The sequence below is a fragment of the Rana temporaria genome, chromosome 4 (assembly GCF_905171775.1).
Source record: "Rana temporaria chromosome 4, aRanTem1.1, whole genome shotgun sequence".
NCBI lineage: Eukaryota > Metazoa > Chordata > Amphibia > Anura > Ranidae > Rana > Rana temporaria.
The window spans coordinates 433,063,793-433,077,195 of NC_053492.1; the positions used below are offsets into that span (position 1 = coordinate 433,063,793).

At 45.5% G+C, this 13,403-nt stretch overlaps 1 protein-coding gene across 1 annotated transcript in view; it reads left to right on the forward strand.

Annotated features, from left to right (window-relative positions):
- The window catches only part of USH2A (usherin), a 1,018,338-nt gene that overhangs the window by 683,391 nt on the left and 321,544 nt on the right, over positions 1-13,403 (forward strand). Inside the window, exon 48 of the mRNA XM_040347840.1 lies at positions 10,056-10,251. Coding sequence (XP_040203774.1) covers positions 10,056-10,251 — 196 coding nt within the window. The remainder of the gene's footprint in view (positions 1-10,055; positions 10,252-13,403) is intronic.

Here is a 13,403-nt window from a genome sequence, read left to right on the forward strand (position 1 = left end):
CTCTCTCCCACCCCTTCTCTCTCCCACCCCTTCTCTCTCCCCCACTCCTTCTCTCTCTCTCTTTCACCCCTTCTCTCTCTCTCTCCCACCCCTTCTCTCTCTCTCCCACCCCTTCTCTCTCCCACCCCTTCTCTCTCCCACCCCTTCTCTCTCTCTCTTTCACCCCTTCTCTCTCTCTCTCCCACCCCTTCTCTCTCTCTCTCCCACCCCTTCTCTCTCCCACCCCTTCTCTCTCCCCCACCCCTTCTCTCTCTCTCTTTCACCCCTTCTCTCTCTCTCTCCCACCCCTTCTCTCTCTCTCTCCCACCCCTTCTCTCTCCCACCCCTTCTCTCTCCCACCCCTTCTCTCTCTCTCTTTCACCCCTTCTCTCTCTCTCTCCCACCCCTTCTCTCTCTCTCTCCCACCCCTTCTCTCTCCCACCCCTTCTCTCTCCCCCACCCCTTCTCTCTCTCTCTTTCACCCCTTCTCTCTCTCTCTCCCACCCCTTCTCTCTCTCTCTCCCACCCCTTCTCTCTCCCACCCCTTCTCTCTCCCCCACCCCTTCTCTCTCTCTCTTTCACCCCTTCTCTCTCTCTCTCCCACCCCTTCTCCCACCCTCACCAAGCCCCTCTCCCCTCCCAAATGGACACTAACAGGTGACAGCAAGTGAGAGTTAGTGATCCCATCCCTTCCCAAGCACTGCCACTTAACCCATGCCCCCAGCACTGCCAGTCTGCCACTGGCCTCATCCTCCTAATGAAGGACTACAGGTCCCAGCATTAGTCCCTTAGAGCTGAGGATCTGACATGCTCCCCCAATGGACGGGGTAGGAATCGGGTAGGTCAGTGTAATGATCAGGTAGGTCAGTGTAGGAATCAGGTTAGTGTAGTGGTCAGGTATTTCAATGCAGCAATCAATTGGGTCAGTGTAGGGATCAGGAAGGTCAGTGTAGTGGTCAGGTAGGTCAGTGTAGGAATCAGGTACAGTAGGTCAGTGTAGTAGTCGGGTAGGTCAGTGTATGTGCAGTTTTTACCCCAGATCCCTTGTGTCATTTGTATTTCTTTTGTGGTATAAAGTACAGGGTTTTATATACAACTTTAGTGCCTTAGATATAAACAGCATTTGTTTCATGTATGTTAGCCCAACATCGCAAGAACAATTACACTCTGTGAATCTAAGCAGCTGCAATGTTGTGCTTCCATACATGAAACAAATGCTTAAATAGGTAAGGGGCGGGGCCTCTCGGCCACGTCATATGGCGGCACTGCCTCCTTGTGATGTCACCGACCGCTGCTTGCTGGGGGGGGGGGGGGTGTCCCTGAATGGCTGTATGGAAATGTGGTCACCCTAGATAAAACACATATAAGAGAGTTGTTATAACTGCCAAAGGGTTGATATTTTCCAACATTTACACAGGACAGCCAGGTGGATGACATCACTTCCAATAACAAAAATACAAGCGTGTCCTCTCTCCAACCTCAATCTGCTGAACTAACAGTAAGAGTGGGTAGCCAGAGGGTGATAAAAACAGGTGGATGAGCCATGGTTTTACCACTAGTCATTACCGCCTGCTAAAATACATGTTAAAGATCAGTGGTAGAGAGCTGCAACTGCAAACCAAACCTTGGCTCATGGTTGTGGTGCAGTACTTAAAAAAAAAAAAAAGCAGACTTTCAGGAGGCGGCATGATCACCCTCTCAATACCTGTTCTACTGTCCTCCTTAAAAAGATCCACCGCAGATCGCAGAAGGTGGTAGACACTAGAAGGGCCCTAGACAAGCTGCAGCAGACTGATAGGGGTTGATTTACTAAAGGTAAATACACTGGGGCAGATTCAGATAGAGATACGACGGCGTATCTCCTGATACGCCGTCGTATCTCTGAGATCCGACGGTCGGATCTATGCGCCTGATTCATAGAATCAGGTTCCGCATAGATCTCCCTTAGATCCGACAGGTGTAAGTGACTTACACCGTTGGATCTTGTGCTGCAATCTCCCGCCGGCCGCTAGGTGGCGCTTCCATTTGTATACGCGACGAATATGCAAATGAGGAGATCCGCCGATTCAGAAACGAATGCCCGCCCGTCGCTTTTTTTTACGTCGTTTGCGTTTGGCTTTTTCCGGCGGATAGTTACCCCTGCTATATGCGGCGTATCCTATGTTAAGTATGGCCGTCGTATGGCCGCGAATACGGATGGACGTAATTTACGTTCACGACGAAACCAATGACGTCCTAGCGACGTCATTGGGAGTAATGCACGCCAGGGAAAATTCGCGGACGGCGCATGCGCAGTTAAATCGGCGCGGGGACGCGCCTGATTTAAATACTACACTCCCCCTAGCCGCGGAATTTGAATTCCGCCGGGGGATTTACGATACGCCGCCGCAAGTTTTGAGGTGAGTGCTTTCTGAATACAGCACTAGCCTCTCAAACTTGCGCCGGCGGATCATAAATCAGATAGATTACGCGGATCTAAGATCCGCTAATCTATCTGAATCTACCCTACTGTGCACTCTGCAAGTGCAGTTGCTCTAGAGCAGGGATGCCCAACCTTTTAAAGAGCGAGGGCCACTTAGGTGACTTGGTAACAGGTCGCGGGCCACAATGAATGGAGCAGGCGGATGACAGGTCTGTATCCACTATGCATTTTCAGAGCAGACACGGACACAGCCCACTCGATTTGGTCCACCCAGGTGGAACGGGAATGATCCCCTTCTGTTTTTTTTAGCGGATCAGATTAGTGGTAGGCGGCGCATCTGCGGATCAGTTTGAAAGCAGGTCAGTAACCATTGCAAAACAGATATGCCCATATTTGGTATCACTCCACCTGTGACAGGCGCCGGTGCTATACAGGAAGTATCGACTTATGCGGCTCTGCTCCGCAGTCACTTGCTTTCTCTACCACCAGCTTCATTCACAACACTGATGATCTGGGATGATGGATCTGCGATCCGCGATCTGGGCTTGCCAACCCACCATACCAAACCAAGAGGTCATGGGCCACATCAGAGGGCTCCCCGGGCCACTGGTTGGGCACCCCTGCTCTAGAGCTTAGTAAATGAGGAAAAGCTTCAATTTGCAAATAATATCCAATCACATGTAAGGAAAAAAAAGAATTTTAGCTTGCACATGATTGGAGGATGAAAGTTAGTAGAGCTTATGCTCATTTACTAAGCTCTGGAGCACTTGCAAAGTGCACATTCTATTTGCCTTTAGTAAACCAACCCCTTAATGTCACATTTCTGCTCACTTTTTCCCATCAGCATGTTCCTTTACATTCACTGCTGATCAAATATTGGGGTAAAGAGCCAATTAGCGGTTCTTTACCACGTGATGAAATGTGTCCAATCATACTGACAGCATGAGGAGAGGAGAAGTGAGCTGATAACTGGCTTCTCTAAAAGGGACATCTACACTGATAATCAGGGCAGATTATCAATGTCCTGAATATCCGTGCAATCCCAACAGTGCCCATTAGTGCTGCCAATCAGTGCCCATCTGTGCCTCCTCATCAGTGTTGCCTATCAGTGCCCTTCAGGGCCGCCTGGCAGTGCCCATCAGTGCCACCTATTAGTGCCCATAAGAGCTGCCTCATTAGTGCTGCCTCATCAGTGCAGCCTCATCAGTGCAGCCTATCAGTGCCACCTCATAAGTGCCAATCAGTGCAGTCTATCAGTGCCCATCAGTGCCACCTCATAAGTGCCCATCAGTGCAGCCTCATCAGCGCATATCAGTGAAGGAGAAAAATTACCTGTTTACTAAATTTTATAGCAAACTATGAAAACGTTTTTTTTTTCAAAATGTTCAGTTTTTGTTTATTTTTTATAAAAATACAGTGTTGCATGACCGCGCAATTGTCATTCAAAGTGTGACAGCACTGAAAGCTGAAAATTGCCCTGGGCAGGAAGGGGGTAAAAGTGCCCAGTAGGCAAGTGGTTAAAGGAGTTTTCCACCCATTTTTTAAGTTTATTAAAAGTCAGCAGCTACAAAAAGTGTAGCTGCTGGCTTTTAATAAACTGACACTTACCTGCTCCAGCGTTCCAGCGACGCACCCACTGCGCATGCACGAGCGGCACTGCGCATGCGCACGCGGCCCGGCGCTGCGCTGTTTAATTGGACAGGCGATCGCCTGGGACCTGTCACGTATCGCCTTTGCAGCCCCTCGGCGGAAGGAGGAAGTGGGACAGGAAGTCCCCTTCTCCTGAAGCCCCCCCCCCCCCCCCCCCCCAAAAAAAATTACATGCCAAATGTGGTATGTAAGGGGGAGAGGAGTGGGTTAAGAGGAAGTTCCACTTTTGGGTGGAACTCCTCTTTAATGAATACAAACATGGGTGTCTTTTTATATCTGCCCAGCTTTAATAACCTGCTCCTCTATGTGAACATTTGCACACATATTCTGTATGTAGACACTACAAGGCAGAGCGGCGGCTCCTTTGAGGAGCATCATCAGTATTGTGGCCGTGTCGGTCTCCGCAAGGCTTTCTGTTAGCGTTGCTTTTCCCCACATGTCATATTATCATCAACTCTTCCTATATCCCCAAAGATTACTAACTGCGGATCGATTGCCCTGACATGCCTGGCCGTGGCCTACACGTGCCCTGGTGAGTTCATTTATTTGCCATGGTGGATTTGCCGGAGTGGAATTTAATCAATAGGTAATTCATTAATTCTGATCCTGAAGTATGAAGGGAGCGGCTGGTATAAAAATGTCTGTCTTGCTTTAACTTGGATAATAATAGAAGGCGCTCTCTGCCATATATCACTGCACAGGCCTGAGCCTGTCAGCCTCTCTTAGCAAAATTGTTTATGTCACAGGCATGGCCAGGATCGCCTACGTCTGTTTTTACTGTACAGTGATGATTAAAGCAATATTAAACCCAAAAGCAAACATTTAGGGGCAGATTCTCGTACAATTGCATGGGCGCAGCGTATGTGAGATACGCTACGCCGCTGTAACTTACTTTTCTAATCTTTGAATCCAGAAAGAATTCGCGCTGTAAGTTACGGCGGCGCAGTGTATCTCTCGCGGCGTAATGGCGCGGAATTCAAATGCGGCGAGTAGGGGGCGTGTTTCATTTAAATGAAGCGCGTCCCCACACCGAACGAACTGCGCATACGCCGTCCCGAAAATTTCCCGCCATGCATTGCGCTAAATGACGTCGCAAGGACGTCATTGGTTTAACGTGAACGTAAATGGCGTCCAGCCCCATTCACGGACGACTTACGCAAACGAAATAAAAATTTAAAAATTCGGCGTGGGAACGACGGCCATACTTAACATTGCGTATGCCACCAGATAGCAGCTTTAACTATACGCCCGAAAAAAGCCGACTAGAAACGACGTAAAAGAATGCGACGGCCGCTCGTACGTTCGTGGATCGTCGGAAATAGCTAATTTGCATACTCGACGCGGAATACGACGGGAACGCCATCCAGCGGCCGCCGAAGAATTGCATCTAAGATCCGAAGGCGTACGAAGACGTACGCATGTCGGATCTAACCCAGATGCCGTCGTATATTGTTTTGAGGATTCAAAACAAAGATACGACGCGGGAAATTTGAAAGTACGCCGGCGTATCAGTAGATACGCCGGCGTACTTTCTTTGTGGATCTGCCCCTTAATATATAACAGCTTACCAATTCTTACATAAGATGGTTGCATTAGTTTGCTTTTTTAGGCTTTCTATCTTCTATGTTTATCTGGTAATCCAGCCAGCAAGTCTGTTGGTTTTCAAACGCACAAGCTCTCCAGCAGAATGTATCAGTTTACATGGATGAGACAAATCACTTAAAGGGCAACTCCACTTTCGTAGGGAAACAAAATGGCAAATAAAGAAAAAAATGATATTGCTTATACAATTGCGACAAGTCATATTGTAATTGAATGTTATTAAAAATGACCTTTCCCTTTCAGCCCTGGTTCACACTGGTGCGATTTGACATGTCAAATCGCTGACATTTGCCAGCAATTGCACCGTCCTAGTTTCTGTACTACTTTTTGCGATTTCGGCCCGCGATTTACATTGACATCTGAGCAGAAAACTGCACAAATGTCTCTGTAATCGCGGCTGAAATCGGGACTGCCAGCGGGAGTGAAATCACGCGAGTTCAGCTGATATCGCACGGCTTCATTCCCGCAGCTCAGTGTGAACCTGGGCTCAATCTGCAGCTCTGTCATTTTCTAAAAATGCAATATGGCTACCTGGAGGTGTTCTGTACGCAGAATGTTCCCCAGAAATATAATTTCCTGCTTGTGCAATCGGCTTACTGATTTTCATAGAAGTCTGCACTACAATACTAGTTAGATTTCAGGCATCCCCTGCAACAACATTTTTATTTTTGGTAAGATACTTTCAATAGAAAATCACAGCTAAAAGGATGCAGGCCCAGCAGGTTTCCTCATTAGTGCCCTGCAGGTGCACAGCTGATTGATCATTTTAAAACCACTCCCGTTAGATTCACTCCACACAGAGCAACGCACAGCGATTCCTTCAGAATAACAAAAGGTAGGAATCTGCAACAGCGTTAACCCCTTGATCGCCCCCTAGTGTTAACCCCTTCCCTGTCACTGACATTTATACAGTAATCTGTGCATTTTTATAACACTGATAGCTGTATAACTTAAATGGCAGTGCAGAGTGACATTATGGTGACCCGGGCAATCAAGGGGCCTGAACAGTCTGAACATGGAAGGAAGACCAAGAGGAGATGGAAGCGCTTGAGACCAGCAGGAGGGGATAGTTTGACAGGCAAGTCTGATATAATATGGTAATATGCTGTGAAGCTAAGGCCCCGTACACACGACCGGATCGATCCGCTGGGATTGATCCGCGGATCAGTTCCAGCAGATAGATCCGGTCGTGTGTACGGCCTAGCGGACATTTTCAGGCAGATAAAAATCCAGCCGACGGATTCCCAGCGGATAAAAATTTCTTAGCATGCTAAGAAATCTATCCGCTGGAATCCAGTCCAGCGGACTGATCTGGTCGTCTGTACAGACTCACCGGATCAGTCCGTCCGCTTCCATCCCTCGCATGCGTCGTAATGATTCGACGCATGCATGGAAGTATTTACCTTCCAGGGTTGCGCACGTCTTTGCAAAGCTCTATGACTGGCAGTCTTGTTTGTAAACAAAGCTCATATGATCACCGAGATTGGTTATTATACTGTGCTGTAAAGAAGTGTCGGTGAGTAGGAGCGTGCACAGGCGCATGCTTCCAGTTCTAATATAGAACAGAGATTAACATTCTCCTAGCTCATACACTATACCTGAGAGCATTAGTCTACGGGTTAGGTTGACAGTTCATATTACAATAAGGTGACCAGATTTTTAAAATGAAATCCGGGGACAATTTTTTTTTTTACTAGTAATGTCGGCAATCAGCGACTCTCTGCCGTCACCGCCGCCACCCACCTCACAGCCTGTCAAGTCTTACACTCTGGGCCCCGGCTACTACTGGGTGGAGAGTGTAGGAAAATCACTCCGCCAGGGAAGGCAAGGAGATAAGCAGGCTGGCAGCCGGCCGGGACTTGAGCCAAGGCAGAAGAACTTGCGAGCGGAGCTGAATGGGCATGCACCCGTAACTGAAGAAATATTCCCTCCGCTCCGACCAGCACATGATCATCAGAAAGGGGCACAGATAATGGAAAAAATACACCCCCCTAAGTTAGCACAGAGCGGGGGTGTTTAATTCAGAATTCTTTTTTTTTTAATTCTGCACTGACTGTCATTGAAATTGCCACAGCCCCTGTTCAAATCCAATCTGGGGACAAAACCGGGGACAGACTTGGTCCGGGGACAGTGTCCTCAATCCGGGGACTGTCTCCTGAAAACAGGGATGTCTGGTCACCCTATATTACAATCTTATTATACAATCTTCCTTTAGGTTTACCAACAACTATGTAGTACATTTTCTCTGCTTGTATTCTAATCAGGTATTGCACCAGTCCTTTAACAATATCATAATCACAGGCTTTCTTTCTGATGTAGAATGCTTCATTTTATTACTTTGTCTTTATTATGACATAAGCAAATTTAGCTATATCATACTGAGAGGGTACATAACACCATCATAATTAAAGCTGTAAATAATGATCAATGATCTGTTCAGTGTTTACCAAAGAATGTTTTTTCACAGCACATAAAGATCCTAATCAATAACATTGGTGTGAATTGATTTCCTTTAGATTCTGCCTATAATAAACATATTTGTCAACCGATACATAAATTAAATTGTCTCTCAGGGTAAGAATCAAAACGATGCTTTGTATGGTATCCCAGAAATGTGCACCATTCTAATATGCCCATTTTCCAAAGACTAAATAATTGTTATGCTTTAACTAATTACTAACCTAATTTCTGGTGCAAGGCAAAAGCTGTTTAACCTCCCTGGCGGTATGATTCAGATTTTAGGTGCTGAAAGCGGTACCATTGTTTTGCATGGAAATTTGGTGTTTTATATTGTAGGCCTGTAATTCTTAGGAATAACTGACTCAAATCTGTCCAAACTAGTCTAGTAGACATCCCGGGTATAATAAAATTTGAAACACAAAATCATATATTATAATATAATAAATAAATAAATATAAATAATTATAACAAATAATATAATAATGATGACGACTTTCCCAACAAATCACTATCGCGCAATTCTGCAAGTGATTCTAATTTATTATCGCTGTTTTTTAGCTGGTCTAAAACCACTTTTGACATGAAGGGACACTTTTTGGTTGCTATGGACAATCTCCAGTTTCCAGGCAGAAAGAACAGTTTTTATTATATAAAAGTGCATGTAGGACACCGGGCAGACCACTAGGGACAAAGGGGGTGTGTATTTTCTTCATACAGTACTGTAATCTATAAGATTACAGTATACTGTATGTATTGTGTTTATTGACTTTTTTGAATTTGGAGCCGATCTCCGCCCCCATGCATCGTAACGTCGCAGCGAACGGAGCTCAGCGGCACTCGGCACTGTGAATCGAGCAAGGAGGACACCGCTCGATCACACAGCGGAGAGGCATCACAGAATCCAGGGACAAGCTAAGTAAACCCTGCCTGTGGACACTGCAAGGTAATCCCGAGTCTGGCTCTGGGTTACCGCTTTTGGTTCTGAAATTTTACCCCGAGCTAGACTCGGGAATACCGCTCAGGGGGTTAAAGAGCTAATCCTTTAAGTAGAGTACACACTATAATAAAATCAAATTGCAGATTCCCTGTAGTGCACATTGGCTGTTTTGTATCTGGGTTCAACATGAAGAAGAAGAAGGGAGGGGGGGGGGGGTTCCATAAAACTGCGTTGGTTGTGTCTAATGCTCATAACCATTAAATACTTCAAAAAATTCCTCAGAGTGAGATGAACTTTTGTGCCGGGCTTTTCTCAGTACACATTCAAGAACCTAATGTTCTGAAAGTAAGGGGGAGATATCCCTAATAAGGATGCAGGCAGCCATAAAAGCCGGATGTTTCTCTGTTCTGTCTAAAGCAAAATAAAACCTTCAGGCTGGAGTTTAATGGAAAAATAATTCAATTAGAGGATGTTTTTATATGTGCCCGGAATTTAGCTGTAACCTTTCCTATATGTACTGTATGTCTGGGGATTCCTGTATAAACACTTTGCAAAATATTAAAAATATTCTTTCAAAAGTAATGTAACAATTTTTAATTTAGCTGATGTAATTAATCACTCAAAAAAATCCCTGTTTTGCTAACGTTGGCTAGAATTTGATGAAATAGGACTTGCAATGGGATTGCCTGCTCTAAAAGATGTCAGGGTGGAGGGAGGTACTAAGATGGATATTCCGGTAGTGCAACACTAGTGGTGGCCCAGAGACCAAGCAAGAGGCAAGGCATAGAGTTTGCATGATCTGAAATGTGTAGTCCCCTACCTTGAGTATGCTACAATTCATAGGGTTCATAGGGTGTGGGCTTCTCAAAAGTTTGTTCATCTCTTTACAAATAAACTAACACAGAGAATTGTGGCAGCTGGGTCATTAGTTGTTGGACTGGAGTAGTCCTGTTAATGAAAATATCTTGTGTATTTAATTTGTGTTATTCATTTTTTTTTATGCAGATCAGTGGAGATCAGTTGGGTTTCACCGGAGGAGCCTAATGGAATTATTCTTGGATATGAGCTTAGAAGAAAATTCTTGTATCCCTGTAGGGGACAGAACCTAACAAGGGGTGGGAATGATGTATCGTGGATGCCTATTAAGTGTAAGAAAGGTGAAGACATATGTGGAGGAACGTGCCACAACCACCACAAACAGGTAAGACTGCTTTTATACAATAGGTGCATCTAGAAGCAGAGTTGGCCAATCAGTAGTCTGCTAACTTAGAAGGGACTTTTAGTTCTGGAATGCCATATGGACCTTTGGTTGATGAGGGACTGTCCATTTTAACATAGGTCTAATTTACTTATACGCCCAAGGTCACTTCTCTATGAATTTATCCTTTAAAGTAAAGCCCTGTACACACTGCCGGGAATCCCATCAGGAAAAAAAACGTTGGTTTTCCTGACGGGATTCTGGAAAGCTTGCCTTGCAAAGCCATTTATACAGACGGCCACTCAAAAGAACCGCCTTTCTTTTAAATGGCAAGAACACAGTGAAGTCATCGACTACGACGAGCCGGCATCTCTTCACATTCGATTCAGTCATGTCATCTTGCTACATAACACACTAACTTTGTATGCTACCGCGCATGAGTCGAAGTGTTATCAAGCTTGCACGGTTTTTCTGCACTCAGGTAAGCATACAGACGACTGATTTTCTAAACCGGAAAACACTCTGCCGGGAATCCCGATGGCAAAATAGAGAGCAGGGTTCTCTATTTTCCCTTCGGGATTCCCGGCCAAATGCTCTCCTGGCGGGAAAAATAGTTGTGTGTACAAGGCTTAAAGCGGAATTCCAACCACAATTAGCATTTTTTAAATGTATGTCCTTTCATTCATTTTTATAATATAAATCCGGTCACTTACTATTTTACAATCCGCCTCCGATCCGCAAAGATATTCAAAAAAGATAGTTTATAAAACTATGTCTACACCGTTGTCATTTTGCTTGTGGGCATTGTGAATCCTACAAGCACTTACTTCCTGGAAGTCTTGGATGGGGAGTGATAATTGGACAGCGCACTGCATCCTGGGAAATGACACACATTTCCCAGGAGCATTAGAGGGAGATGATGTCAGAATCCTAGGTGGTTTCAAAGGCAGATTTCGTGGGACTGCATAGCAACAGGCATAGGTCTAATGAGCACAATAATGAAAATTTTTTTTTGGAAAACTCCACTTTAAATCTGTTCTCCACTTTAGGCCGGGTTCACACCTATGCGAATTGAGTGCGGCTTAAACCGCATCCAATACGCAGAACATTTCTAAATACATTGTTTTCAATGAGGCTGGTTCACATATGTGCGATGCATTCGCACTGCGCAGTGCCGAAAAAACGTGTGCGTATTTTAGGCATTGCGGGGCGGCTCAGGTGCGAATTCAGGCCCATTATCTTCTATGGGTACGCAGCTGATTCGCAGATGTGTTCATTTCTCTTCAGGATTTGTCTCATTCAGCTCAATACACTTCCCCCCTCCCCCTCCCAGGTCTCCGAATTCGCAGATAATCTGCAGCTAAAACGCAGTGGATCTGCTGAACAGTTCTCTTATCTCTCTGCAGAGATAAGAGAGCTGAAATTCGCACCGCACTAGTGTGAATCCGGCCTTATACAGTACTTTTAAAGGTTAAAGTCCTATCTAGGAGCATGGGCCAAATGTGCCTCCAATTACTTGTGTTAGCCAGGAAAGCCTCCTTTGTGCACCCCTTTAATTCTGATTTGTCAACAACTTCTCTGTCTTTTGAACTAAGCCCAACACTCTGGACCTACGTGACACCAAAAGATTAGAACAAAAAGATTATCTTTAGACACCATTTATTAAAAAAAGAGGAAATAAATAATTATACTCACAAATCAATAAAAAGGACATGCTCATCACAATTGCCCAAATACAGAACCGTTATATGTACTTCTTACATCCTGCAGGGCTGGACTGGGACAAAAATTTGGCCCTGGACTTCATCCAGACTGGCCCACTTTGACAGGTCTTTCCCATGGCGGCCGGACAACTCCCGCCCCCCACCCGGCCACCCAAGCCCCCTCTCCCCCTTCACTAGCCAGTGGCAAAGCTAGACATTATTTCACTCGGGGAAAATAATCAGTTCGGTGCCCCCCCTTATGGGACAAGATTAGGCAGAAGTGAGAAACTCCAAGGCCATAGCTGTTGAGTCAGCTGTCTGTCCCCTTCCCCATGCTCCTCTGTCGTCCCCCCTGCTCCTCTGGTCCTCCCCTGCTTCTCTGTTCTCCCCAGGTGAGCGCTGCGGGGAGGGAGAGGAGGTGAGCGCTCCGGGAAGGGAGAGACAGAGGAGCGGAGGGGGGGCGGCGGTCTGCTGTCACTGAAGCCGGCCCACTGAGCCATCGGCCCACCGGGAAACTCCCTGTAGTCCCAATGGCCAGTCCATCCCTGACATCCTGTGAAGATGCCACACAGATCTACAGATTCTAACGTGTTTTAAGGGGGCCCCCTCTTCATCAGAGCTCTGATTTTTATACCCAAGTCTGAGGAGGGCAGCAAAACATAGTGAACAGTGGAGAGAGGAAGCAGATCATAAATAGTTCATCTAAATTTTGAGCACCACACCTGAGCGCAAGAGGTTGAATTCTGTTTGGTGACACCCACCTATCCCTGCCAGGAAAGTTCATCTGGCATCCAAGGTGGAGATGCCAAAGTGCATCCCCCAGCTGAGGCTGGTTGTGTCTGTTCACACATACAGTAACTAACTAGGCTGGTGCAGGGCATGGAAATGGCAGCTTCTGCCTGGGTTGCCATCCTTTTGTTCATAGAAAACCAAATGGGATGGAAAGTGTTGCATTGTGGTAAAAGCAATGTGATTGGGTCATATTAAGCACGGTAACACAAATATTTATAAAAATGATGATAACTAATTTGGTCTTTACTCTGCAAACAAAAGTTGCTGATAATTCAACAAAAGTGAAAATTTTATTTTGTCGCTATCCACTAAGGGTACTAATTTGGGATTTTTATTCCTGCATAATTTGGAATTAAATGTAATTTGTTTTTAGAAAAAACAATAGCTAACGGAAGAAGAAACTAACAATAAGAACTACTTGGTTCAATAATTGTTAATAAGGAGTCAAACTGAAACAACTATTGTAATGGGCAGTTCCAGTTCTGCCTTGCTGGATAATAATTATACAAGATTAGTTTTTTGCACATAGGCGCCAACAAAATGCATTGTAAAAATATTGTTACAGTGGGGATGATTTACTAAAACTGGAGCATGCATAATCTGCTTCAGGTTTTTGGCAAAGCTTAATTGAACAAGCTGAAGTTAGATGCTGATTGGCTA